Source organism: Hyperolius riggenbachi, chromosome 8 (genome assembly GCF_040937935.1).
Source record: "Hyperolius riggenbachi isolate aHypRig1 chromosome 8, aHypRig1.pri, whole genome shotgun sequence".
In the NCBI taxonomy this organism is placed as follows: Eukaryota; Metazoa; Chordata; class Amphibia; order Anura; family Hyperoliidae; genus Hyperolius; species Hyperolius riggenbachi.
In genome coordinates, this window is record NC_090653.1 from 44,253,703 (window position 1) to 44,280,812 (window position 27,110).

The 27,110-nt window shown below is 44.6% G+C and overlaps 1 protein-coding gene across 4 annotated transcripts in view; it reads left to right on the forward strand.

The window, feature by feature from the left end:
* LOC137528775 (complement factor B-like) overlaps positions 1-21,335 on the forward strand; it is a 142,835-nt gene extending 121,500 nt beyond the window's left edge. For all 4 annotated transcript variants that reach the window (XM_068250342.1, XM_068250343.1, XM_068250345.1 and 1 more), the window contains 3 exons: positions 7,964-8,093; positions 13,873-13,922; positions 19,878-21,335. In XM_068250342.1, the coding sequence (XP_068106443.1) occupies positions 7,964-8,093; positions 13,873-13,922; positions 19,878-20,030 (333 nt within the window). In that variant the 3' untranslated portion in view covers positions 20,031-21,335. The remainder of the gene's footprint in view (positions 1-7,963; positions 8,094-13,872; positions 13,923-19,877) is intronic.
* The last annotated feature ends 5,775 nt before the right edge of the window (positions 21,336-27,110 follow it).

Sequence of the window (27,110 nt, forward strand, 5' to 3'; positions counted from 1 at the left end):
GTTTATCAGCTTTGGGATCCTTGGTATCAATACTTTGTATATTCCCATTGAAAAATAAACAAATCTGGCTGTTTGTGGCTCCGCCCCCTTCCTGAATTTGGACCCTAGTCACCAAATGACCAACTGTACCAGGTTTGAGGCATCTGCTTTTACCAGTATAAGAGAATGGTAGCAGATGAAATATTACCTTTGAAAATCAAAAGGGGAATTTTTATTGGCTGTTTTAGGCTCCACCCACCTTCCAAAATCTTAATCTGTGACCCAATGACCAACTGTACAAAGTTTGAGAACCCTGCCATTAACGATGTAAGAATGGCTGCCGTTTATATTTTCCCAGTAAAAGTTGTTTTGGCTCCGCCCACTTTGCGTAACCTTGACACACAGTCACTCAATGACCAAGTTTGTGAGCTGTCAGGTTCCAGGCATCAAAAATGTGTGAATGGAAGCAGTTTATCCACCAAGGAAATCTGATTGGCTGTATGTGGCCCTGCCCCTTTAGTGAACTTTGACCCCAGTCACCCAATGACCGACTGTAGCAAGTTTGAAGCCTCTGCCATTAAAAGTGTAAGAATGGCAGCAGTTTAAATATTCCCCTTGAAAATCAATAGGTGAATTTTGATTGGCTGTTGTAGGCTCCACCCACTTTCTTGAATCTTAATCTCATTCACCCAGTGACCAACTGTGGCAAGTTTGAGAACCCTGCGATTAACAGTCTAAGAATGGCTGCAGTTTACATTTTCCCATTTAAAATGAACGGCTGAAATTTGATTGGCTGTTTTATGCTCCGCCCACTTTTCCTGGATTGGTAACCTCGGTCACCAAGTGACCAACTGTGCAAAGTGTGGGGACTCTGGCTTGATTACTGTGAGAATGGCAGCCTTTTACATTTTTTCCATTGACTTGAATGGGTGGAATCTGATTTGCTGTTTGTAGCTCCGCCCAGGTGTGCAGGGGGGCCGCGAGACCACCAGAACATATCATCCCAGGTAGTAAGGGATCTGTGTACCAAGTTTCGTTCAAATCGGTCAAGCCGTTTTCGCGTGATCGCGGCACATACACACACACATACACACACACATACACACACACATACATACATCCGATTTTATATATATATATATATATATATATATATATATATATATATATATATATATATATATTTATATATATATAAAAACGGATGTGTATGTGCCGAAATCACTCAAAAAGCCTTGACAGATTTCAACGAAACTTGGTATACAGATTCCTTACTACCTGGGATGATATGTTCTGGGGGTCTCGTGTCCCCCCTGCACACCTGGGCGGAGCTACAAACAGCTAATCAGATTTCACCCATTCATGTCAATGGAAAAAATGTAAAAGGCTGCCATTCTCACAGTGATCAAGCCAGAGTCCCCACACTTGGCACAGTTGATCACTTGGTGACCGGGGTTATAAATCCAGGAAAAGTGGATGGAGCAATAAACAGTCAATCAAAATTCAGCCATTCATTTTCAATGGGAAAATGTAAACTGCAGCCATTCTTAAACTGTTAATGGCAGGGTTTTCAAACTTGGCACACTTGGTCACTGGGTGAATTAGATTAAGATTTGGTAAAGTGGGTGGTGCCTACAACAGCCAATCAAAATTAACCTATTGATTTTCAAGGGAAATATTTAAACTGCTGCTATTCTTACACTGTGAATGGAAGAGACTTCAAACTTGCTACAATCGGTCATTGGGTGACTGGGGTTTGAATTCACTAAAAGGCAGAGCCATAAACAGCCAATTAGATTTACTTGGTGGATACTGTAGAGCATTGCGTGTGATCGCAATGCACAGGGTGCACCACACCTGCGCTTCCATTCACACATTTTTAATTCCAGGAGGACCCCGAAGGCTCACAAACTTGGTCATTGAGTGACTGTGTCTTACGCTGTTAATGGCAGGGGTCCCAAACTTTGCACAGTTGGTCACTGGTTGACTGGGATTAATATTCAGGGAAGTGGGTGGAGCCTACAATAGCCAATCAAAATTCCCCTGTTGGTTTTTAAGGGGAATATTTAAATTGCTGCCATTTTTATACTGTTAATAGCAGATGCCTCAAACCTGGTACAGTCGGTCACTGGGTGACTGGGGTTCAAATTTTGGAAAGGGGTGGAGCCACAAACAGCCAATATGATTTGTTTAATTTCTATGGTAATATGCAAATTAATGATGCCAAGGACCCCAAAGCTCATAAACTTGGTCTTTGAGTGGCTGCATGTTAGAAACACTGGGCGGAGCCAAAAACAATTAACTTTTTTCCATGGGAAAATATAAACTGCAGCCGTTCTTACACTGATAATGGCAGGGTTCTCAAATTTGACACAGTTGGCCACTGGGTGACTGGGATTATTATTCAGAAAAGTGAGTGGAGCCTACAACTGCCAATCAAAATTCACCTATTGATTTTCAAGGAAAATATTTACCTTGCTGCCATTCTTACACTCTTAATGGCAGAGGCCTCAATGCTGGTACAGTCTGTCATTGGGTGACTTGGGTTCAAATTCTGAAAAGGGGCGGACCAAAAAAGCCAAATTTGTTTAATTCTAGTGGGAAAATGCAAATTACTGATGCCAAGGACCCCATAGCTCATAAACTTGGTCACTGAGTGATTGTATGTCAAGATTAGAAACAGTGGGCGGAGCAAAAAGCAACTAACTTTTTACATGAGAAAATATACTGCAGCCATTCGTACTCTGTTAATGCCAGGTGTTCTCAATTTTGACACATTTGGCCCCTGGGTGACTGAGATTAATATTCAGAAAAGTGGGTGGAGGCTACATCAGCCAATGGCAGAGGCCAGACCAGGAATACAATTTTGATGCCAGGACCCTGAACGTTTACAAACTTTGTCATGTGCGACTGTGTGCCAAGGTTACAAAAAGTGAGCAGAGACAAATACAAATTTCACTGGGAAAATTTAAACTGCAGGCCTTCTTACACTGTTAACGTCAGGGTTCTCAAACTTTGCACAGTTGGTCACTAGGTGACAGATTTATATTCAGAAGTAGGTGGAGCCTACAAAAGCCAATCTATTAATGGCACAAGCCTCAAACCTGGTACAGCAGGTCATTGGGTGACTGAGGTTCAAATTCAGAAAAGGGGATGGAACCACAAACAGCCACAAAAGGACCCCAAAGCTCACAAACTTGGTCATTGAGTGTGTGTTAGGGTTAGAAGAAGTGGGCAGAGCCAACACCAGCCAAATACATACCCAGGCAACGCTGGGTCATCAGCTAGTATCTATATACAGTATATATACTGTGTGTGTGTTCATGTGCTGCCATCACTCCAAAGTGCCTTGACCAGCCGGTTTCAAGGTAACTTGGTATACGGGTCCACCATTACAACCTGGGAAGATATGTCCTGGAGTTCACGCCTCTCCTCCTCCCCTGCACACCTGGGCCAAACCACAAACAACCAATCAGCTTTTACCAATTGACATCAATGGGAATAATTAGAAGGCTGCCATTCTCACATAAATAAAGCCAGAGTCCAGACACGTGGCACAGTTGGTGACTTGGTGACCGAGGTTAAAAATTCAGTGAAAATGGGCGGAGCATAAAAAAGCCAATCAAATTTCAGCCATTCATTTTAAATGGGAAAATGTAAACTGCAGCCATTCTTACACTGTTAATGGCAGGGTTCTCAAACTTGGCACAGCTGGTCACTGGGAATAATATCGAGAAAAGTAGGTGGGGCCTAAAACAGCCAATCAAAATTCACCTATTGAATTTCAAATTGAATAAATAAATTGCTGCAAATTGGAAGGTGACCACACACCATACAATTATTTTCAATATCTTTTCAATTCAAGAAGTGCAATCAATTTTTCTGACTGATTGTAACATTTCAAAAATCTAACCAATGTACCACACACGTATGCTCTATTTTATCCCAATCATAAATAAAATAATTGAAAACTCAGAAAAAAATTAATTGGATCTGTACATCAAGTTATTGACAATCTACCCTACACAGAAAAATCCATCACACCCAATCTTCTTTTGTCGAATAAAAATGGGAAATGTGATTCGATTTCTCAAATGAATGATGAAAAAGCTTTTGATTTTTTGGGACAACTTATTGTATTTATCGAATTGGTGAAAAATTGAATCTTTTAATTGTATGGTATGTGGCCACCTTTACACTATTAATGGAAGAGGCCTCAAACCTGCTACAGTCGGATATTGGGTGAATGGGAGTGAAACTCAGAAAAGGGGGTAGAGCCACAAACAGCCAATCAGATTTGTTTCATTGGCAAACTACTTCTATTATCACATGATTGATGCCAAGGACCCCAAAGGTCACAAACTTGGCCATTGACTGACTGTGTGTCAAGGTTAGAAAAAGTGGCCGAACCCAACAATAACCAAAATCTAGTAAAAGATAGTAATAAATATAATATAGAACACAAACATAAAATCATTTTTCAGTACTGAGTAAATCACAAATCATGTCTATTAGCACAAACAGCTATCAGATATGATAGTTTTCCTTTGCCACCCCCCACAAGGTATAATGCACCATCCATACAGGTTCTAGTATATATGGATATTGCGCTGCAAGTTCACAGTCCCAGAAGGATGCAATAAAGTTAGCCCCACTTAGCCCGCACTCACCCAGGCGACCTCTCAGATAAGAGGTATAGAAATCGCTTTGGGGGTTTGTTAATTCTCAATCGCATAGATTTCCCAGCCTTTCGTAGGCAAGGTGCACCTCCGCAGGGTCCTTCTCAGACCTCCGTTCAGTCATACACTAGAACTCAAGAGGAAGCGACCATAGCGTAATACTATTTATTATAAAAAGTTTTTAAAATACGGGTACATATTGCACTCACAAATTCTCAGAAGATACAAGCGTGTAGCATATGGTGTTCCCAGGACACCGCTCCCACAGCATCAGCCTCTGTGAACATAAAGGTCCCCAGTCCGCGCCACCATTCAACCCAGTACTTCCTTGCACTGCCGTAGGCTCCGCCCTACGCGTTTCGTCTCGTAAGACTGATCAGGGACTTCCGATTGGCTGCATACAGGTTCTAGGAAAAAGCACAACCACAGCCAAAAAACAGTCAAGAAAGACCCTTATGCATCGTTGCCCTAGTTTGTGCAAGTGTTCAACCCACAGAGCAGCAAGTCATGAGGTGAAGCTTATGCCAAGCAAGAAAGGACCAGGCCACATAGAAACAAGTCTATGGCCACAAGAAAGACGCACAAGCGCGGTTAGAAAGTTGCAAAGTGAAGAATAGCATGTAAAGCAACTCAATGCATAATGCTGCAGAAATACATGCATGCTGATTGTAGCTGCTGGGGTAGGTGGATCATTAATGAGCAAAGTTCACTTGAAGAGTGACTGGAAGCCAGGTACAGGAGCCAGATGATGCATCATGCAGGCTGACAGTGGCATCCGCACACCGTCATGAAGCCGTTTAGTACCAACATGTTTCGCCAGGATTTATCAGGGATTACAGACAGGAAGGTTCCACAACAGCAGGTTTCCAGAGATGAATTCCCCATGAAATAGCTGCTTGTGTGGTGTGATCTATGTAGATACCTGTGGTGATGAGTGGTGATTATTAGGGGTGGAGCTCTTTTGTTGAGAGTTGCTGGCCCCCCAACAAAAAGAGCTTCAGCTGTGACAGCATTAAGTCAGCCATTTATCATCCCCTCCAAGTTTTCGGGATAAATATAACTGGGGTCATCAGTACAGAAGAGTTATGTCAGGTTGTGTTACTGGATGTCATGACAAGCCTGGCGGGGGGTGTTTGGGTGCAGTCCATGCTGTTGGGAGCAGTGATGATCATAATAAGCTAAATATGATTACGTGAAATGTCACTAAAGTTACGCCCATATGTAATTACAAAATGTTAATTCTATTGATTTAATATAATCATTCGTAATTTTGCATGCATTTTTGCGTAATTTTGTGCTGAATTTGGCAGTGAATAGCAAAACTATAAATAGATGCTGTTTGTTTGTTTTTTCAAAAAGACCTTGTCGTTTTTGAGAAAATCGATTATAAAAATGCAAAGAAAATGGTTTTTAAACTCATAAAAATTACAGTTTAAAAACCATTTTCTTTGCATTTTTTAAAATCGATTTTCTCAAAAAACTACAAGCTCTTTTTGAAAAAAAAAATTCTTGAACCCACTCCTTAAAGAGAACCCGAGGTGGGGTTCTCACAACGTAATCCACATACAGAGGCTGGCTCTGCCTATAGAGCCCAGCCTCTGTTGCTACTCAGATCCCCCTAAATCCCCCCTGCGCTCCGCAATACCCCATAAATGACAGCCGCGCTGCTGACACGCAGCGTGTCAGCAGCGGCTGTGTTTACCTTTCTAACGTCAGTCTCGGCGCTCCCCCGCCTCCTGCATCGCTCCGGTCCCGCCCGCGTCCCTTCCCTCCCCGCTGATTGGAGGGAAGGGACACGGGCGGGGACGGAGCTCTGCAGAAGGCGGGTGGAGCGCCGAGACTGACGTTAGAAAGGTAAACACAGCCGCACAGCGCATCTGTAATTTATGGGGTCTGGCTGAGCGCAGGGGGATTTAGGGGGGATCTGATTAGCAACAGAGGCTGGGCTCTATAGGCAGAGCCAGCCTCTGTATGGGGATTTCGTTGTGAGAACCTCGCCTCGGGTTCTCTTTAACATATGTATCAATTTTGGTAGCAATAGGATGTATGGGGGCTTTACTATTAACCACATAAGTCGGTGAAAAATTACTCTAAATTATGAATGTTTACAATTACATAGAAAATTAATACGAAATTACAATTACGGTGTGTAATTGCGAATTATGATGTGTAATTACACATAGCCGTAGTTTCTGCCCATCACTAGTTGGGAGTTTGAACATTGCAGGTCACAGCTTTTTAAGTTGTGCGCAGGTGTGGTGTGCCCTGTGCATTGCGCTCACACGCAAGGCTCTACAGTATCCTTCATTGCTCATGTGCAAATGCAAGGATCACGCATGCTTTTGCATGGTTAAGCATTTAAAGGGCCCACCTAGTCTTACTGCTTCATGTTGTTGTAACCTCACAGCTAGCACAAGCAACTGGATCAATAGGCAGTGTAGATCTCTTGCCTCGGTGCACAGATGCCGTATGGTCACGGTAGGGTTTAAACTTGTATTGGTTTTATTATATTTGATTTCACCAGACAAGATAAATAACATTTATATTTTGCTTTTCTTCTAGTGGACTCAAAGCACTTGAGCTGCAGCCACAAGGGCATGCTCAGTAGGTAGTAGCAGTGGAATCTAGCCCAAGGACTCCTTACTGAATAGGTGCTGTCTTACTGAACATCGTCTCCTGTGTCAGAGGCAGAGCCCTTAAACATTATTCTATCCATTCACCCCAGGTTTTAACTTTGTTGGGTTGTGTTCCACGCAGGCCCAGATTTACATCACAGGAGCCTATAGGCACAGATGTTCTGGCACCCTAGTCTTCTCTCTTCATGAACTTACAAGTGTAATAGCTGGCCCGGCTTTCACTTCTCCCTTAGTTCACTTGCCCGTCATAGGTAGCTTCAGGTGCACCAAAGTATTAGGTAGCTAGAGGTGCCCCCAACTGAAGGGAGATCTTGTCAATTGAATGCCAAGAGCAGGGTGAGTAACCTCTCATTTATGCTCCACTTGGGACTCTGCATGGGAAGGAGGGAGGCACTCAGGTAGAGGAGTTAGCCTCTTTTCCATCATCAGTCGCCTGTAGGCACGTACCTGCCCGGCCTTATGGTAAATCTGGCCCTGGTTCCACGGCTCTTCCATCCCTTTGGGCTGGTCGCATTTACTGCAGGTGAATTTGCAATACATTTTATGAAAATCTAATATTTATACCAAAAATTTTGGTGAAGCAGAGTCTGAGGACTTTGTTCAGTTTCTCTTTGCTCTGATATCTTCTTCTGTCCTCCTCCACCAATGAATCTCTCTCCTGCTCTTCAGAGGGAAGACTGCCTCTGTGATGTCAAGAACCTGAGCACTTTCAAAGATGTGGCGGATATCAAAGACGTGACGGACAAATTCCTCTGCACTGGAGGGATGCAGCCTGTAGAGGAACCACAGATATGCAAAGGTAATCAACTGTATTGCCGGGTCATTGGGCGTCTTCCAAAAACCATCAATATGTGCTGCAGAAAGCAACTATGTGTACTGCTTGTATGTAGTGTTCAGTGCAGCACAAAACTATGGAGCTGTCGATTGCATTCCACTCCACCCGACTATGCAGATAGAACTTGTGTGGAATCAGGTTTATCATGAGTACAGTGCAACTGTAGCTTGAGTTTGCAGCAGATGTTGAATTCAGACACACTTTAACCTATTAGCAGCCCTGCACGCATTATGTTGCATAATGCGTGCAAGGGCATCTTCAAGTGGCATATGCCATTTACCTGCTTAATGCAGCTATACAGAGTGGTGCAGGGAGCTGTCATACTTACATGGTTGGGGCAGCTAGATGGAGTCTCTTCTACTCCACCGGTGGCGCTGCAATCTTTGAACCCTCCTCGGAGTTCCGATCATATGGTATGACATGTGATCGTAACCCAGGGGATGGTGTCAGCTTTACAGCTCCGGCCATTGATGAAACAGGGGGCGCAGCACCACTGACATCATCTCCTGGGTTACAATCACATGTCATACCATGTGATCGGAACTCCGATGTGGATGCAGAGATTGTGGCGCCGCCGGTGAAGGAGAGAAGACACCATCCACCCCCTGGAGCAGGTAAATATGATCGCTCCCTAAAGTAAATAGCTTGCAGTTTTACTCCTGGGAGAGAGAGGAGGAGGGGCCAGGCGCCAGGAGTGATGTGGGGTCTTCAGGACGGCTTTGTAGGAGAAGGCTGCTAAGGTAACTATAACTTTTTTTTACTACGAGGCTGCAGGATTTTGTTATTATTTGATTTTGATTTTGTTATCCATGTCAATGGAAAAAAATGTAAAAGGCTGCCACTTTCACAGTAATCAAGCCAGAGTCCCCACGCTTGCCACAGTTGGTCACTTAGTGGCAGAGGTTACAAATCCAGGAAAAGTGGGCGGAGCATAAAACAGCCAATCAAATGTAAACCATTCATTTTAAATGTGAAAATGTAAACTGCAGCCATTCTTAGACTGTTATTTGCAGGGTTCTCAAACATGGCACACTTGGTCACTGGGTGAATGAGATGAAGATTCAGGAAAGAGGGTGGAGCCTACAACAACCAATCAAAATTCACCTACTGGTTTTCAAGGGGAATATTTAAATGGCTGCCATTCTTACACTGTTTATGGCAGAGGCTTCAAACTTGCTACAGGTGGTCATTGGGGACCACAAACAGCCAATCAGATTTCTTTGGTGGATAAACTGCTTCTATTCACACATTTTTGATGCCAGGAACATGAAAGCTCACAAACGTGGTCATTGAGTGACTGTGTGTCCAGGTTACAAAAAGTGGGCGGAGCCAAAAACAAATTTAATTGGTCAAATATAAACTGCAGCCATTCTTACTGTTAATGGCAGGGTTGGGTGGATGGGTGGAACCTACAACAGCCAATCAAAATTCACCTGTTGATTTTCAAGGGGAATATTTAAATTGCTGCTGTTCTTACACTGGTGGCGCCAACAACTACATTTTTTACATGGGAAAATATAAACTGCAACCATTCTTCCACTGTTAATGGCAGGGTTCCCGAACTTGACACAGTTAGCCACTGGGTGACTGGGATTAATATTTAGAAAGTGGGTGGAGCATACAACAGCCAATGAAAATTCTCCTATTGATTTTTCAAGGGGAATATTTACATTGCTACCATTCTTACACTGTTAATGGCAGAGACCTCAAATCTGATACAGTCAGTCATTAACTGGCGTCCAAATTCACTAAAGGAGTGGAGCCACATACAGCCAATCAGATTTGTTAGATTGATTTCAGCCATTCTCTTATTTTCAGGGTTCTCAAACTTGACACAGTTGGTCACTGGATGACTGGGATTAATATTCAGGAAAGTTGGTGGAGCCTACAACAGCCAATCAAAATTCACCTATTATTTTCAAGTGGAATATTTACATTGCTGCCATTCTTACACTCTTAATGGCAGAGGCCTCAAATCTGGTACAGTCAGTCACTGGGAGAATGGGGTTTAAATTCTGAAAAGGGGGAAGGCTACAAACAGTCAATCAGATTTGTTAAATTTCAATGGAAAAAATGCAATTAATTGACATCAAGGACCCCAAAGCTCATAAACTTGGTCATTGACTGACTGTATGTCACTTTAGAAATAGTGGGCAGAGCCAAAAACAACTAACTTTTTACATTGAAAAATATAAACTACAGCCATTCTTACACTGTTAATGGCAGGGTTCTCAAACTTGACACAGTTGGTCACTGGGTGATTGGGGAGACTATTCAGTAAAGTAGGTGGAGCCTACAACAGCCAATCAAAATTCACCTTTTGATTTTCAGTGGGAATATTGAAACTGCTGCCATTATTACACTGTTAATGGCAGAGGCCTCAAACCTGCTACAGTTGGTCATTAAGTGACTGGGGTTTAAATTCACGAAAGGGGCAGAGCCACAAACAGCCAATTAGATTTCTTTGCTGGATAAACTGCTTCCATTCACACAATTTTGATGCCAGGAACCCGAAAGCTCACAAACTTGGTCATTGAGTGACTGTGTGGCAAGGTTACATAAACTGGGTGGAGTCAAAAACATATTTCCCTGGGAAAATGTAAACTGCAGCCCTGTTTCACTGTTAATGACAGGGTACTCAAACTTTGCACAGTTGGTTACTGGGTGGCTGGGGTTAATATTCAGAAAAGTGGGTGGAGCCTATATAAGCCAATCAATATCAACCTATTGATTTCCAAGGGTAATATTAAAATTGATGCCATTTTTGCACTGTTAATGGCGCAAGCCTCAAACCTGGTACTGTTGGTCATTTGGTCACTGGGGTTCAAATTCAGAAAAGGGAGCGGAACCACAAACAGCGAATCAGATTCGTTTTTATTGATGCCAAGGACCCCAAAGCTCACAAACTTGGTCATTGAGTGACTGTGTGTCCAGGTTACAAAAAGTGGGTAGAGCTAAAAACAAACGGCAGGCCTTCTTACACTGTTAATGGCAGGGTTCCCAAACTTTGCCCAGATGATCACTGCGTGATTGAAATTAATGTTCAGGGAAATTGGTGGAGCCTATAATAGCCAATCAAAATTTACCTGTTGATTTTTAAGGGGAAAATTTAAATTGCTGCCATTCTTACACTGTTGATAGCAGATGCCTCAAACCTGCTACAATTGGTCATTGGGTGACTGGGGTTCAAATGCTGGAGAGGGGTGGAGTCACAAAGAGTCAATCTGATTTTTTTTTTATTTCTATGGGAATATACAAATTATTGATGCCAAAGACCCCAAAGCTCACAAACTTGGTCATTGAGTGTTTGTGTGTTAAGCGGCCCATACACTGGTCGATTTCAGCAATTCATCGATCGATCGATTCTATAGAATATTGATCTATCTCACTGAATGGAAAATCTAGGACAATCTGCTGCTGGCACCAGATCGATGGCCCATAGAGTTGCATTGGATCTAAAGGTCTGTTAAGCTTGGAGGTGTAATCTCCACAGTCAGCATACAACACATAAGCTGACGTGAAGGAGGTACACACACCAGCACAAGGGATCAGGATATCCCCAGTTTAGTGGAGGAGAGGACTGACTCCAATAGGAGATTGTGGTGCACAGAGCCGGTGCAGATCCGAACAGCCACAAACAACACTTTCGTAATAACGTCTCAGCGCAAAGTAGCGCTGAGCGCATAAACCAGGACTGAGGAGATCAGGACAGGTAGACAGAATGAACGCTTGCTTAACTAGCCACTACTTAGTGACAGCAAGCGTCCACAATAAAACAGACTGGAATGAGGTAGCCAATGCGTTTGCAGCAATGGCGTGCCTCACAAAGACAGGACAGGATAGTCAGGAAATAGCAGGATCAAGATAGATGAACGTAACACAGATAAATATACAATAAGTATGATTTCCTAGTGTATTACAATTACAGCTATCAATGAAACTATTTGTAACGTCTGACTAACATATGTATATATCGGCAATGAACCGATATATGACATAAGCAGGAACTCTGACTAAGACTGGAGTAATACAGGGAACAGGACTCAGAAGGATTCGCTATCTCTTCGCAGAGATGAACGCAATCCACAAACAGGACCAGGAACAGGATACTACCTCAGCACGGGAGCTCACGATACGCGCAAACTACCAAAGCGTGCTGGAAGGCTGACTGACTGAACACAGGAAATAAACAGTTCGTGTACGTATATATCAGCGACACTGATGTATCAACGTAACACGAATACAAAGAAAATAACAAAATGCGCAAGTATGCGTATATATTGGCGATGAACCAATATATGACACAAGACAAGCAGAGTAACAACTTCTAGAACAAAAGCAGAACTAGGAGGACTCGCTGACCCCTTCGCAGGAGTCAGCGCAGTCCACACGGACCAGGAACGAGGTGGGGCACGAGCAGAGTAACAGACTGAATCTGAGACTATGGTAGCCCATGAGGCATTGCAGGAAGCAGTTCTTTATACTGAGGTCATCCAATGGGAGCAGACCTGCAGATTCCCACACAAGTGAATGGTAATTAATCACAGGCTGATAGCAGGAAAAGGCAGACAATGATATGCAGCCTGCATGAAAGGGATTGCCCCTCCATTGCAGCAGACAATGTTTGCTTACACAAAAGCATATTAAACTGTCATTAACTTCAGAGCGACTGCAGATGGAATCAGCAACTAGTTTAAGTGCAAACCAAACTATGCAAGCAAATGCATGTAATGACATTAGAACTGCTTGGCTTGCAATACCACTGCAGCCAGCAGTAAACGCTGCAGACATGATCATAACAAGGTCTAATGGTCCAATAATGCATTTAGATTGATTTCCAATAGATTTCATGCTGCAATCTATTGGAAATCTGTTCCTAGTGTGTGGCACACATCAGATAGATTCGTGCCAGATTCAACTTGACAGGCATCTGACAGAAATCTATCTGATGGTCAAATATGTTGCAAATTTATAAGTGTATGGCCAACTTTAAAATTAGAAAAATTGGCCGGAGCCGACACCAGCTAAATACATACCTGGGCAACGCCCGGTCATCAGCTAGTTCCTGAATAAAGTGTTTTGTCTTCAGGCATATATGATTTAAACTGGTGGTCGTTTCTGGAATTCCTGCAGGACTAATACAATAACTGGGATCAGCATCTGGATTTAAAGTGGAACTTTCACAAAAAGGGGAAAAAATAAATCAATACATTGCAAAGTGAAAAGTTAAAAAATAGAAGAAAGATCAAGAAATGATTGATATTTGCTTTGTAATTTGTTCATATTGTTTGATCCACAATCAGCCTGCATGTCATCATCTCTACCACTGGCAGACAAGAAATAACTACACAACACCAACTGCCATTATCTATGACTATGACCACACTCCTTAACAATGCAATAGTCTACAAGGTTGTTTTTTTTATAGATATACATATACACAGAGGGAGAAACCGGTTGCTTGGCAGTTGGCAACAGCCATTATTTCCCACAATGCACCAAGGCTCACAGACAGGATATTGTCAGGATCTAGGTCCTGACATCACACTGTGGGAGGGGATTCACCTGATGATCTATTCGAGAAAACGTAAAGATTTCTCATGTAAGAGGGGGTATCAGCTACTGATTGGGATGAATCCTTGGTTACAGTTCCTCTTTAATGTAATAAGTGTGAATCCTGGGTTATTAACTGGTATCTTTTGTTGTAATTTATGGTACATTTTTCTAATCTGCTCTCTTACAGGGGATGCTGGCGGCCCTCTTATTATACAACGTAAAGGACGTTATATCCAGGTAAGATGGGTGTGAGTTTAATTTAACTAATGCTTTGTGACTGGCTAGCTTAGCTTTGGAGTAAAGGTAGCCATACATCTAGCGATTTGGCGTCAGTTGGCTAAGCCATCCATAAACTTCAGTATGGTTGATCGAAACTCGATCGCACATTGTGATGGCCTATGCGATTTACCTTCACTGAACGATTTGACCAATGATATGCCTCCATGCTCTCAATGCAAGAAACATTTCAGTGTCGATCGAATGACAAGTGAACAGTAGCCACCATGAACCCCCCAGTGAGTCGTCACCCCCACCTCCTCCTGGGGCATCGGACGCGGGACAGAGCCCGTTGTCTATGGATTGGGACAAGGGCTCTGGGAGGGAGGGGGAGGCTTGGCCGCCCCTCCCCTCCGAAGCCCCCCCATACAATGGACCATGCGGGCTGGTATAGCTCAGGGTGCGAAACCCCACTCGGGTCAAGGGGACAAGGGGTTAAAGAGGCTCGGGAGGTGGGACCCTAGGTCATTTTTTTTTATTCCCCACAGTCTGAACATTTAAAAAACCTTTACCTATTCCAAAAATAGGTGAAGTTGCCAAGGATCTTTATACTGCCATATTGCAGCTGTATAGTGATCCCTGGCCAAAGCGTTGCGTCTCCGGAGGAGTTTCGCAGTGCGTACGTACCCCCTGGATACCCCCTCATGAAATTCATTGCTCTTTCCTTTGAAATACGTAAATTTACATTACCGCTAGGTTTGCTACATTATCTGACATTTACCGCATTTGAATGTGTACTTTTTTCCTATGAAACTTTAAAAATCGATATTCTCAAACACTATAAGGTCTTTTTGAATTTTTTTTTTCTCTTGTACCCACTGTCCCTATTCACATACCCTGCAAATTTGGTGTTTCTAGCATATAAAGGCGTTTTGCTATTAACCGTTAAAGTCGGCGGCCGTTCGCCTGCCATATAAGTCTATGGAGCCCGCTGCAAACAGTCGGTTCAAACATTTTTGAGGAAATTCACATTTCCTGTTCGCGAATGGAAAGTTCTGGGTTCTCAACATCTCTATCCACAATCCGCATACACGCACCCCACATGGTTGTCGGCATAGTGTGGCATCACTTTTTTCATTAACACGGGTGCAAACCACCACCCATAACAGTAGTTGGCAGGTGGTGGACGCAGCACTGTCTACTGTCTCTGTGAAAGAGTGTTAAAGGAAAATACACACCACAGATGAAAATTGGTCTAAATTAGCATTGACCAACAATTGATCGGTGAATGTTAAAGGGAAGGTTCAGGGAGGGGATTAAAAAAATAAAAATAAATTTCCACTTACCTGGGGCTTCCTCCAGCCCGTGGCAGGCAGGAGGTGCCCTCGCCGCCACTCCGCAGGCTCCCGGTGGTCTCCGGTGCCCGACCCGACCAGGCCGGCTGCCAGGTCGGGCTCTTCTGCGCTCCATTTCCTGGGACTTCTGCGTCCCACGCCGGCGCACTGACGTCATCGGACGTCCGCCGGGCTGTACTGCGCATGCCACGGGCTGGAGGAAGCCCCAGGTAAGTGGAAATGTATTTTTATTTTTTTAATCCCCTCCCTGAACCTTCCCTTTAAGGATCTTAAGTGATCGTCTTGTATATCTAATGTGTGAACATAGCTTAAAGCCTGGTACACACTTCCAATTTTGATTGGCCAATTATAAGCCAATTTTACCACTATCATGTATTATGAGGGCTTACCTACACAATGTGTTCATAGTATTCAAAGTCTGTTGGCCCTCGTGTTACATGGAGTTGGTAAACAGGGCTGGCGCATCCACAGAGGCAAAGAAGGCAATTGTCCCAGAGCCTCTCAGGGCCCCCCAGCTATGGTGACCCATGAGAGCGGGGATGCTGTATGCCACGGAAGAGCCGTGAGAAAAGAGATTGCAATCGGTTTGCTGCACCGATTGCTGTTGACGTGCCAGATAATAATCTGACATTTACGAATAGCAGGCTGCCGAGCTTGGGGGGTCTTGCCTTGGGAATCGACCTTTCATAGGGCTTGATTCACAAAAGAGTCCTAACTGTTAGCACGGCCTATTTCGCGCAAATTTTCACGTTTGCGCGAGATCGCAAATTTTGGCGCCCAATTAAACAGTTTCGAGCGCAAACGAGAATTTTCGCACAAACGACAACGATTTTGCATGAAAATTCATGTTTGCGCGCAAAAACGTTTAATTGCGCAGGGAAGAAGGGAAGCATGCCGGAAACCAGACCAGACCAGAGCGGAGAAGAAGAGCGGAGACCCGGGAGTCGCGCCGGTGGAGCAGGTAATGTATTGCAGCTCTATTGCGTCGGTCGTCCCGCGGGCGATCGACGGTTATTTTCCGCACGGCGCGATCGACGGGATCGGACGGAATGGATCGAAATTCGGTGTGTAGCGCGAACGATTGGCAGCAGATTCGATTCCAGTAATCTAATCTGCTGTCGAAACGGCGGCAAATCGGGCCAGTGTATGGCCAGCTTAACAGTTAGCACTCTTTTGTGAATCAAGCTCATAGAGTCTCTTTTCATGAGAATTACTTTGTTCTCTAGGGTAGCCAGTGTTTACATTTAATTACCTGGTTCAAAGGAATGTCTCTCTCAGCTGAGTGTGTTTCAGTACCATTTGCCCTAGCCTACTTTAGAATGCAGGGGGCCCAGAAGACATTTTCACATGTACCTCTGACAACTCAGACCGGGTAATTAACCTCGCCACAGTTACCTGCGAAGGACAGCATACACAGGAATAGTCAGGAAATGCACAGCAGGGGGCCTATTCAGAACCTACATTCCCCCAGTCAGCCTGGCAGCAGCTCAGCATGGTTCCTACTATGGATAGCACAAAGTGAAAAATATACCCAGTCATTTTTTGGTAAGATTGTAGCAGAATGCCACTGATGATCTCTATGATAATAACACATTTAAGCTCAGATGAAATGGCGCAAGTTCCTAGCTCTTTCCTAAGCTGAGGTATTAATTTTTGTGCAACCACTTGGGCTAGACTCGTGATTCTTGATCTCTGTATGATCCTCCAGATCCACTGTGTATTAATCTGTTATCAGTGCAAATGTGGCATTTATTGGTTTTGAATGACAGGGGTATATATGTTTAAGCCTAAATCTCTCTCCAAGGACATGGACTGTGATTGGTTGTCAACCAGAGGGGCAGGCTTTGTCCCACCCCAAAACTAGCTTCAATAAAACCAAGTTTCAGGCAGAGAGAAGTAGTTCTCCCATTTTCCATCCTGCCAGAACCAGCCGGAGGACCCGAGGGCTGGTTCTCTGTTTCTCAGTCCTTCCAAACTGGGATAAAGGACTCTAACTTGCTTTCCAAAGCGGACAGACTTTACCTGGCGTACGTACAAAAAGGGCGCCCGGACAAAAAGGGCGCGGGGTGTAAACTCTAAATAATAATTAATCATTAATAGGGTTTATAAAAATAGTGTGCTATATTTCGTTTACAAATAATGTTGAACAAAATTATAAATCATTAAATAATGTTTATGAAATCGGAAATTGTGAAAACGTTAATCTTCCCTGTTTCAAAAGTTAAACTTATAATTACGTTTATAAAAAAAACAATAATATATGTTTAATTGTTATAATTGTATATTATTGTGAATAACCTTCATTTATGGTTTGTTCTTATAATAAAATCTGAAAATATTCTTTATAACGATGATATAAATATAACTACATTCGTAATAAGTGTTGTAAAACATTAGTAATTATTACTAAAATTTTACTAAAACTATACCTAAGCCTACTCTTACACAGGACCCTCCCTGTACCTATCCCTAACCCCTAGACCCCCCTGTTGGTGCCTAAACCTAAGACCCCCCTGTTGGTGCCTAAACCTAAGACCCCCCTGTTGGTGCCTAAACCTAAGACCCCCCTGTTGGTGCCTAAACCTAAGACCCCCCCTGTTGGTGCCTAAGTAACCCTCCCTGTACCTACCCCTAACCCCTAGACCCCCCTGTTGGTGCCTAAACCTAAGACCCCCCTGTTGGTGCCTAAACCTAAGACCCCCCTGTTGGTGCCTAAACCTAAGACCCCCCTTTATTATGTGGATAATAATGTTTTACTAATTGTGGATGCAAAAAATATTTTGCAATTTACGTTACGTACTGATCGCTTTATTTTGTGAATAATAATGTTTTACAAACAGTAAGGGATAAAACTTTAAATAATGTTTTAATTATTTAAATAAGATAAATATGTTTAGTATTTTCATAAACGTTATTCGGCACGGGTGGATTTTATAAACGTAAATCACCACAAGTTCAGTTATAAATCATTAAACATCTCCGGGCGCCGTTTGTAAACTTTATTTAGCTCCGGGCGCCGTTTGTAAACTTTATTTAGCTCCGGCGCCCTTTTTTCTTGCTCGGCGCCCATTAACCACTTGCCGACTGCACACTCATAACGTGCGTCGGCAAAGTGGCAGCTGCAGGACCAGCGACGCAGTACTGCGTCGCCAGCTGCAGCCTAATTAATCAGGAAGCAGCCGCTCGTACGAGCGGCTGCTTCCTGTCAAATCACGGCGGGGGGCTCCGTGAATAGCCTGCGGGCCGCCGATGGCGGCTCGCAGGCTAGATGTAAACACAAGCGGAAATAATCCGCTTTGTTTACATTTGTACGGCGCTGCTGCGCAGCAGCGCCGTAAGGCAGATCGGCGATCCCCGGCCAATCAGCGGCCGGGGATCGCCACCATGTGACAGGGGACGTCCTGTCACTGGCTGCACAGGACGGATAGCGTCCTGTGCACCCCGGATCTCAGGGGGGGGAGCAGGTAGGAGAGGGAGGGGGGAATTTCGCCGCGGAGGGGGGCTTTGAGGTGCCCCCCCCGCCACCCACAGCAGGCAGGAGAGATCAGACCCCCCCAGCACATCATCCCCATAGGGGGGAAAAAAGGGGGGCAATCTGATCTCCCTGCCTGCACCCTGATCTGTGCTGGGGGCTGCAGAGCCCACCCAGCACAGATCAATCAAACCAGCGCTGGTCCTTAAGGGGGGGTAAAGGGTGGGTCCTCAAGTGGTTAAACGCTATTTATTATGGGAGTGAATGGCGGCGCCCTTTTTGTCCACTAGCGGCCTGCGCACTTTTTTCCCAGCTCCCTTTACCTGACCTTAAGTGTACATATTTTCCTCCCTTTTTATTTTCATGCTGCGCTACTATTGTATCTATAATTGTTGATTTTAATGATTTTCTGTATATATTAATTATTTATATTGCATTTATAATAAACGACTCTAAAGTCATTTATTTGTTCAGCTAAACCTACTATTCCGCAACATAGAAAGAATCCTAGCATCCCGAAGAGTCGCTACTACTGTTGATAGCTAGATAAAATAGAGTGTGTTTAACCGTTTTATTAGCAGGTATTAGTATCAGTGTAGTTAGGTCTCCTGCCTTCTGCAGGAGTGGCGGCAGTTATACCCTGAAATAGTGTGTAATTTGTGTTACTGTAACTCACAAGCTCCCTTCTAGCCTGTCTGCTGCCAAAATTCCAGTGGTTTCTGCACATTGATTGTGACCACCGATTGCATGGTCTGTGTGCTGGAACCGATTGAAAGGCATTGTGCAGTCCGGCCACCAGGGGGCGTGTGACACTGTGTGTTTACTCTATATAGGAAAAGGAGGAGGTTACTAATGGGAACCCCAAAAAGGGATCGGGGGACATATGATGAACACGTAATGATATTTTGTGATGGGGGATTGGATCGAGCCTGGCGGCCAGCTCATGGGCCCTGGGTGTGATTTGGTTGGAAGGGTCCCGCCCCCCTCCCAAGTCAATTTTGCCCCAAGACCCAATTGTAGTGAGAACCGGCCTTGGTGGCAAAATTGGCCAGTGATTGACCAATCAAAATTGTGTAAGCGGCCTAACATGCTCAGGCAGCACATTTCATGTATTTGTGCTAATGTCGCCTTTCTTTTTCTTCTCTGTAGGTGGGGGTAATAAGCTGGGGGACAACAAACAGCTGTCAAGCCTTTATACGCAATAAGGTTCCGGCAGGGTCTCGAGACTTCCATGCAGATGTATTGCACTCCATGGATTGGATTGGAGAAGTTACAAAAGATGAATTAAGTCTTGTCAAGTAAATGTCCAGATGTGGAACCTTGGCTAACATGATCAGAGTTCTTTGTTGCTTGTTGTAACTATCAAACATCATTTATTATCACAAAACTGATATTTCAGTTGCAGATAGCTGTCCCAGCTTCTTCTTTCTCTATACTCACTTTCCTTATTTGCTGCTCAAAACAATCTTTACAGATCATTTCAGGAACTAGTTTTAAAAAACAATCTCTATGTAGACACACTGTTGCCGAGCAGTGTGTTCTGCAGTAAGGAGACGGGAGGAGGCAGCTGCCTGACTGAGTGGCACAATGCTGATGGAACTTTCTTTGAAGTGTTCACACTTCGCACTTTTGATTTTCTTTGGCCAAAATGATAGCTACTGATTATATCAGCTGGAAATCTGAAGTGTTTATTTAGCTTTTGAGAACTCTGGCGGAAAGATCTAAGCATGAGCAGGAGTTTTGGCTCTTCCTATTTGCTGCAGTAATGACCAGGAGCTGCCATTCCTTCCTGCTCACCAGCTGATTTTCTTTATATGATTAGAAGCGCTGAAGGGTGACAATGTTTGGGGGGTGATGTATATGTTACGGCCAGAACCTGAAGTCTGGCCACTTTGGGTTCTGGCCAGCCAAAATGCGAAATATCCATGTTATAGCGGCAAATGTCAGAAACAAAACATTCAGGCAGCTCCGGCTCCTCCCCCTGCCTCCCTCCTCTCAGCAGTCTCACCTCTGGCAGCCGCAGGTCCAGTATCCCTACCCACCCTCTATCTCCCCTCGCACTTCCGAGTTCGTCACCGCAGGGAAGCACCGCAAGGAGCAGGAAGCGGGAACGCTGCAGACATTGCTTCTGCCAGCACCCGCTCTGCAGTGCCCACACATCGGAATGAAAGTGGTGGCACAAACCCCTGCCTCTTGCAGTACTTCCCCGCGTTTGCGAACGGAAACTTGTCGTGGCGGGGAAGTTAGCAAGGGGGAAGATATAGGGTGGGTAGGGATACCCAGTGCCCAATGCCTAATGCCAGTGGTGAGAGAAGGAGGTGGGGGAGGAGCTAGTGCCCTGGACTCTAATTGGCCGACTGCTGAGAGGAGGGAGGCAGGGGGAGGAGCCGGAGCCGCCGGAATGTTTCGTTTCTGTCATTGGCCGCTGTAACACGGCCACTTCGCATTTTGGCCGGCCAGAACCCGAAGTAGCCAGACTATCAGTCAGTGGGTGACAGAGTCCATCAGCACATGTCTGTAACTGAAATACCTGATTTAGGAGGAATGATCTTTGAAAGGGACACTGACCATGTTTTCACTATTTCAAATAAAAATTGTTACTGATAACTCGTGATTTGATTTATTTAATTTAAGGATAACCTCCAACTAAAGACATTCATGTTGTTGAGGATGGGCGATGGCCTGAAAGCTCTGTGCAAAATTCTCAAGTACATATACTATTCAGCACATGAGACACGTCACTGACAGAAACATAGGGAAATGAGTTTCCTCTTATGGTTACAGATATTCACTTCACTTGGGAAAGTTAATTCATGGAGAACCAAACGATCAACCTATCAAGTGATTTGGGTTGTACTTCAGTGATTGGCTCTCAGGGTTGGATTTCTGGGAAGGCCACAAAGGCCTGGGCCTCGGGTCGCTACCGCCCAAGGGACACTTTAAAAATGAAAGAGTGGTTGCTACATATGAAAAAGGAGGCTGAAATGGGGAGCAACATGTGGAAAAGGGAAACTGATGCCCAAGGGAGCTGTTAATGAAAGAGAGGAGCTGCTGTACATAGATGATACACATAGAAGAGGGGGCTGCACATGGAATGGGAGGAGGGCTGCTGCACATGGAATCAGAGCCACACCATACGTGGCCAATATAAATCTGTCCTTGTTGGCTGTTCAGGATCATGTGATCATGGTTGCAGCCTGGTCGGGACCAGCTAACATGGCAAACTGAATTGATCAATAATGGGCTTTTCCTAGGAGAAGGCATCATCTCAACTGGTGATTTCTTTCCATTACTGCAGTTATTGGTCCAGTGCCTCTGGGTAGGCTGTTAAGCCTCAAAGACACCTACAACAAGCATGATCACCTGAGAGGGATTTGATTCCTCGGGCGACAGTGCAGGGTTAAGGCCCCTGGGCTAGTGGCGTTTTCTTTTGCTATGTGTTTGTGTGTGTGTGTGTCGGGGCAGAAACAGGGATAGTGAGCGGGGCAAACAATGGGTAAAAGAGAGAGGGGAACCAGAGGCTGCTGTACACATGCTGGATTGTCAGTAGTAGTAGAGGTGGTTGTTGTTGGGTGCCTCAGCCAAGTTTCCTCTAGCGTACCTCCTATGTTTTTGGAGATTAATGAAAAACCCTACTTTCCATGTCTTTTGGTGATAATACTTTGCTTAGAATCCACTGAGCCATATAAGGTGCGGGGCGAATGTGAAAGTAAACATGGTATCCCAGTTCACAATCTGCATGTGAAGAACCAACATTGTTTGGCTGCATAGCCTAAACAAAAGCTGAAATATAATTCTGGCCATAATAATAACTTTTATGACCTTAAAGGGGCACTACAGCGAAAAATTATAACATTTTAAATATGTGCAAACATATACAAATAAAAAGTACACGTTTCCGGAGTAAAATGAGAAATAAATTACTTTTCTCCTATGTTGCTGTCACTTTCAGTAGGTAGTAGAAATCTGACAGAAGTGACAGGTTTTGGACTAGTCCATCTCTTTATAGGGGATTCTCAGGGATATATTTTTTTTCAAAAGCACTTAGTGAATGGCAGTTGCTCTGTCCAACTGCCAAAAAACTGTGTAGGAAGCAGGGAGGCTGGCCAGCATCATTGTTTAAATCATTTTTAGGGAATATCTTTATAAAGAATAAAAGCCTTGCTGAGAATCCCCTATGAAGAGATGGACTAGTCCAAAACCTGTCACTTCTGTCAGATTTCTACTACCTACTGTAAGTGGCAGCAACATAGGAGAAAAGTAATTTATGGCTCATTTTACTCTGGAAAAGGTGTATTTCTTATTTGTATATGTTTGCACATATTTTAAATTTTATAATTTTCCGCTGTAGTGCTCCTTTAACTACATTTTGCATTTATTTTTTTAAGTCCCAATAAGATCACTAAGATTGGGGAAGGAACACGCAGGCTAGAAGAGCAGGCAAATATACCTGAAACTGTAAACTAGCTTTATCCAATAAGCAGTATAGGAGAGGGAGTCATCCCGGGGGTTCAAATGGGACATATCTGTACTTTTGTATAAGTAGACGGAGGCGCCAGAAGGATAAAATAGTGTAAAACGTCCAAAACAAGAGGAGGCCGAGGTGGACCCACCTCCTCCAAGCAGACACACACTAGTATTGTGTATATTCAAAAAGTAACAAAAATGTATTTACATACTCCGGAAAGTGCAACACATTTCCCGGGCATCTCCCGCTTCATCAGGCAATAGAAATAGAGCACAACACTCAGATAGGTCTGGTGCAAAGCTCAGCGTCTCTGGAGTTGGCCCCTTATATCCGATCTACAGAGAGCGACTTCTTAATCCTGAGTGGGGACAGGTCTAATGTCCTCTCCTGCCTTCATAGTGGTTTCCTGGATGGTAACCCATGTTTGTGAGTATAAATACATACTTACCTTTCATAACCACTTACCAGTACATACTGCACTAAATTGGGCTCTCTGCGTCTCCATTTTGTTATATCTGTACTTTTTTAACTAATCCAGGGCAACTATCTTGTGCCCCTCTTCTTACACTATAGCCCCCATTCCATGTGCAACACTCACATGCATGTGAGGCAGCAGCAGCTCTCATTATGCACAGAGACCTCTTCCACTGGCAGCCTCTCCCTTATGGAGCATTCCCTCTAACCATGGCCTATGTGGCCTGTGTAGAAATCTAATCCTGGGTGTCCACCAGGCACACAGGGAACCACTAAATGGGCTCAGCACAAATTGTATGATAAAAAATTGGAGTACAGACAGTGGTGCAGTTACAGAGTCATGTATCTTAGTTTGAACTTTATATTCCCCCCTCCCATCATCACTGTCCTAAAGAGACTCAGAGAGAAAATAATGTAAAGCTCTGATACTTACCCGGGGCTTCCTCCCACCCCATGAACACATCTAAGACCCATGCCGTCCTCCTGCCCCCACCCCATGAACACATCTAAGTCCCACGCCGTCCTCCTGCCCCCACCCCATGAACACATCTAAGTCCCACGCTGTCCTCCTGCCCCCACCCCATGAACACATCTAAGTCCCATGCTGTCCTCCTGCCTCCGCCCCATGAACACATCTGAGTCCCACGCTGTCCTCCTGCCCCCACCCCATGAACACATCTAAGTCCCACGCTGTCCTCCCGCGGTCTGCCATTCAGCTTCTAGCGGGCGGATACACAGCACACAATAGGCACAAATGGAAAGTCAAGCAATCGCAGTACTTTGTGTGGAGTCATCAGGGATCTTACCCTCCTGAGCGTTACGCCGCTCAGGAGGGTTTGCAGCCAAGAGTCCCCCAGTATAATTTTTAGAGATCACATAGTTGTAATAGCTTCAGCTAGCACTAGATTACTTTTGATCCCCCCCCCAATCGCCGCTAAATACATTACCCAGCCTGGATCCAGCGACCGGCGCATCCTCCCCGGACAGCTCTGCTCTTCTCTATGGGGAGGATCGAACATGACGTCGGCGACGTCATGACGACATGCGCAGACCGGATCCTCCCATAGAGAGGACCGGAGATGTGCAGGGAGGCTGTGCGATCACTAGATCCAGGGGGGGTAATGTATTTAGAGGCGATCAGGGGGGATCAAAAGTAATTGGGGGATGCCAGCCACCACTGCTAGCTAGCCTGGTGCTAGCTGAACTATGCAATCTCTAAAAATTATACTGGGGGACTCCTGGGGACAGCTGGCGGTATGCCCGACACAGTGTCGGGCATACTGCTAAGGAGGTTAAAGATCCAATCCGCCGTGACGGTTGTTTTGCTTGTACCCACGTTGCGAGACCGTGGAAACGATTGCTCATCTCTCAAAAAGTCGCTGGGTGTCAGAGAAATCACAGTCATGCCTCCCAAATTTTTGAGGTAAGAAAGAGGGACAATTTAAGAAACGCCCCTGCCATGCCTCTGACCGTGCCTCCACCACACCCCTTGTCATGCATATCCCAAAGAATTCAGAATCACAACATGGTCCTTTCTATCATCCGTAGGTTTTCATCATTTTAACATTTGATAATAGGAAATACAGTATATTACTTCAGTAGAAAAATACATATATTTACATAGATCTGTACATCAGTCCTGAAAGAGGGACAAACGAGGGAGAAAGAGGGACAGAGGGATTTGGTTTGCAAAGAGGAACTGTCACTCAGTAAGAGGGACAGTTGGGAGCTATGGTCGTAGTGGGTACAGGCCTTAACAGTTACATCATACCATCAAGTCTATACTATCTAGTCCAAAAAAACTTTCAAAGACAACCACCACAAGGAACAAGAGGGGGTTGCAAGGTGAGGGAAACAGTTTGGTAATATTTAGCACTATTGACACAAATCAAAGTGGACCTGATCTCAGAACTTCCTCTCTGCTCTAAAAGATAAGCAACAGCATATTAACCTTTAAAGAAAAACATTTCTTTGTTACAGCTGATACAAATCCTGCAATACATCTGCAGTGTGTCTACTTTCTGCTTTCTTGGAAGCAGACATAATGTTAACATCCTGTGTTTACAAATAAGCTTATCTGCCGTGACAGGGGAGAGATCAAATTACAGTTGTGATTAAACACAGATGAGGTGGAATTAGACAAACTAAACTCTCTACATACAAGGTGCATCTACTCATCCTATAACTTCTTCCTGTTTCTTTTCTTCTAGACCTATTATTTTGCCTCTTCTCATCCAGAATAGTCCTATTCTTTTGGCCTCTCTCTCAAGTTATTATATATGTTACGGCCAGAACCCGAAGTCTGGCTACTTCGCGTCGTGCCTGGCCACTTCGGGTTCTAGCCGGCCAATGTGCGAAGTGGCCGCGGCGCTGCTGCCAATGTCTGAAATGAGACGAATCCTGGCGGCTCCAATCATTTTCCCTCCCTCCGCCCCCCGCCTCCCTGCTATCGGCTTTCAGTCAGCCAGAGACACACAAGCCCCCCCCCCCTCCCCCAAGTCATTCGTGGCTGCAGGAAAGCAGAGCAGGGAGCGCTGCAGACATTGCTTCTGTCAGCACCCACTCTGCAGGGACGAACAAATTCCTGCTTTCCTGCCTTCCTGCAGCCACGAACGACTCTGGGGGGGACGCATGTGTCGCCCGGCTGTCAGAAGCCGATAGCAGGGAGGCAGTGGGCGGAGCCAGCACCGGGGAAAATGATCGGAGCCGACAGGATTCGGCTCATTTTGGACATTGGCAGCAGCGCCGCGGCCACTTCGCACATTGACCGGCCAGAACCCGAAAGTGGCCAGCCACTACGCGAAGTGGCCAAACTTCGGGTTCTGGCCGTAACATACATATATGTCTAAGGAAGTCCAAGGAAGTAAAAAGCTCATGCGTATCGGAGCGATGTATGGCTCCTTAATCATAGCTATGATTAAGGAGCCATACATCGCTCCGATTTGCGTGAGCTTTTTACTTGTACACTGGTGATGGATTAAGATGGATTTACAATAAAGTATTTTTTCTACTTCACCCTACCTCTTGGTGTAGCGGGACTTCCTTGGACATTTATGGACTTTTGGCATTGATCTCCCTGCTCCCATCTGTGTACACACGTAAGTGTAGCGGTCTACCCTTTCGCGTAACATACATATAATCTATGGATAATAGTGCATCCACGGTGAAGGGGCATCTTGTGGATTATGCCCCCTTGTACCTCTTGTGTCTCTTTGTGTCCTTCTTGTGTCCTCCTCTATGCCCCTTTGTGTTCCCCTCTATGCCCCTTTGTGTCCCACTGTGTCCTCCTCTGCATGGGCACAGTACAGGGAGCCCCCAACATTGCGGCTGGTTGGAGGTTCGTATTGGCAGGTATACAATAACTGGAGGGCGCTGCCCAAATAATATATTCGGATACAGTTTAATATTATATATCCTATTTATTGCTGCAACCTACTCAG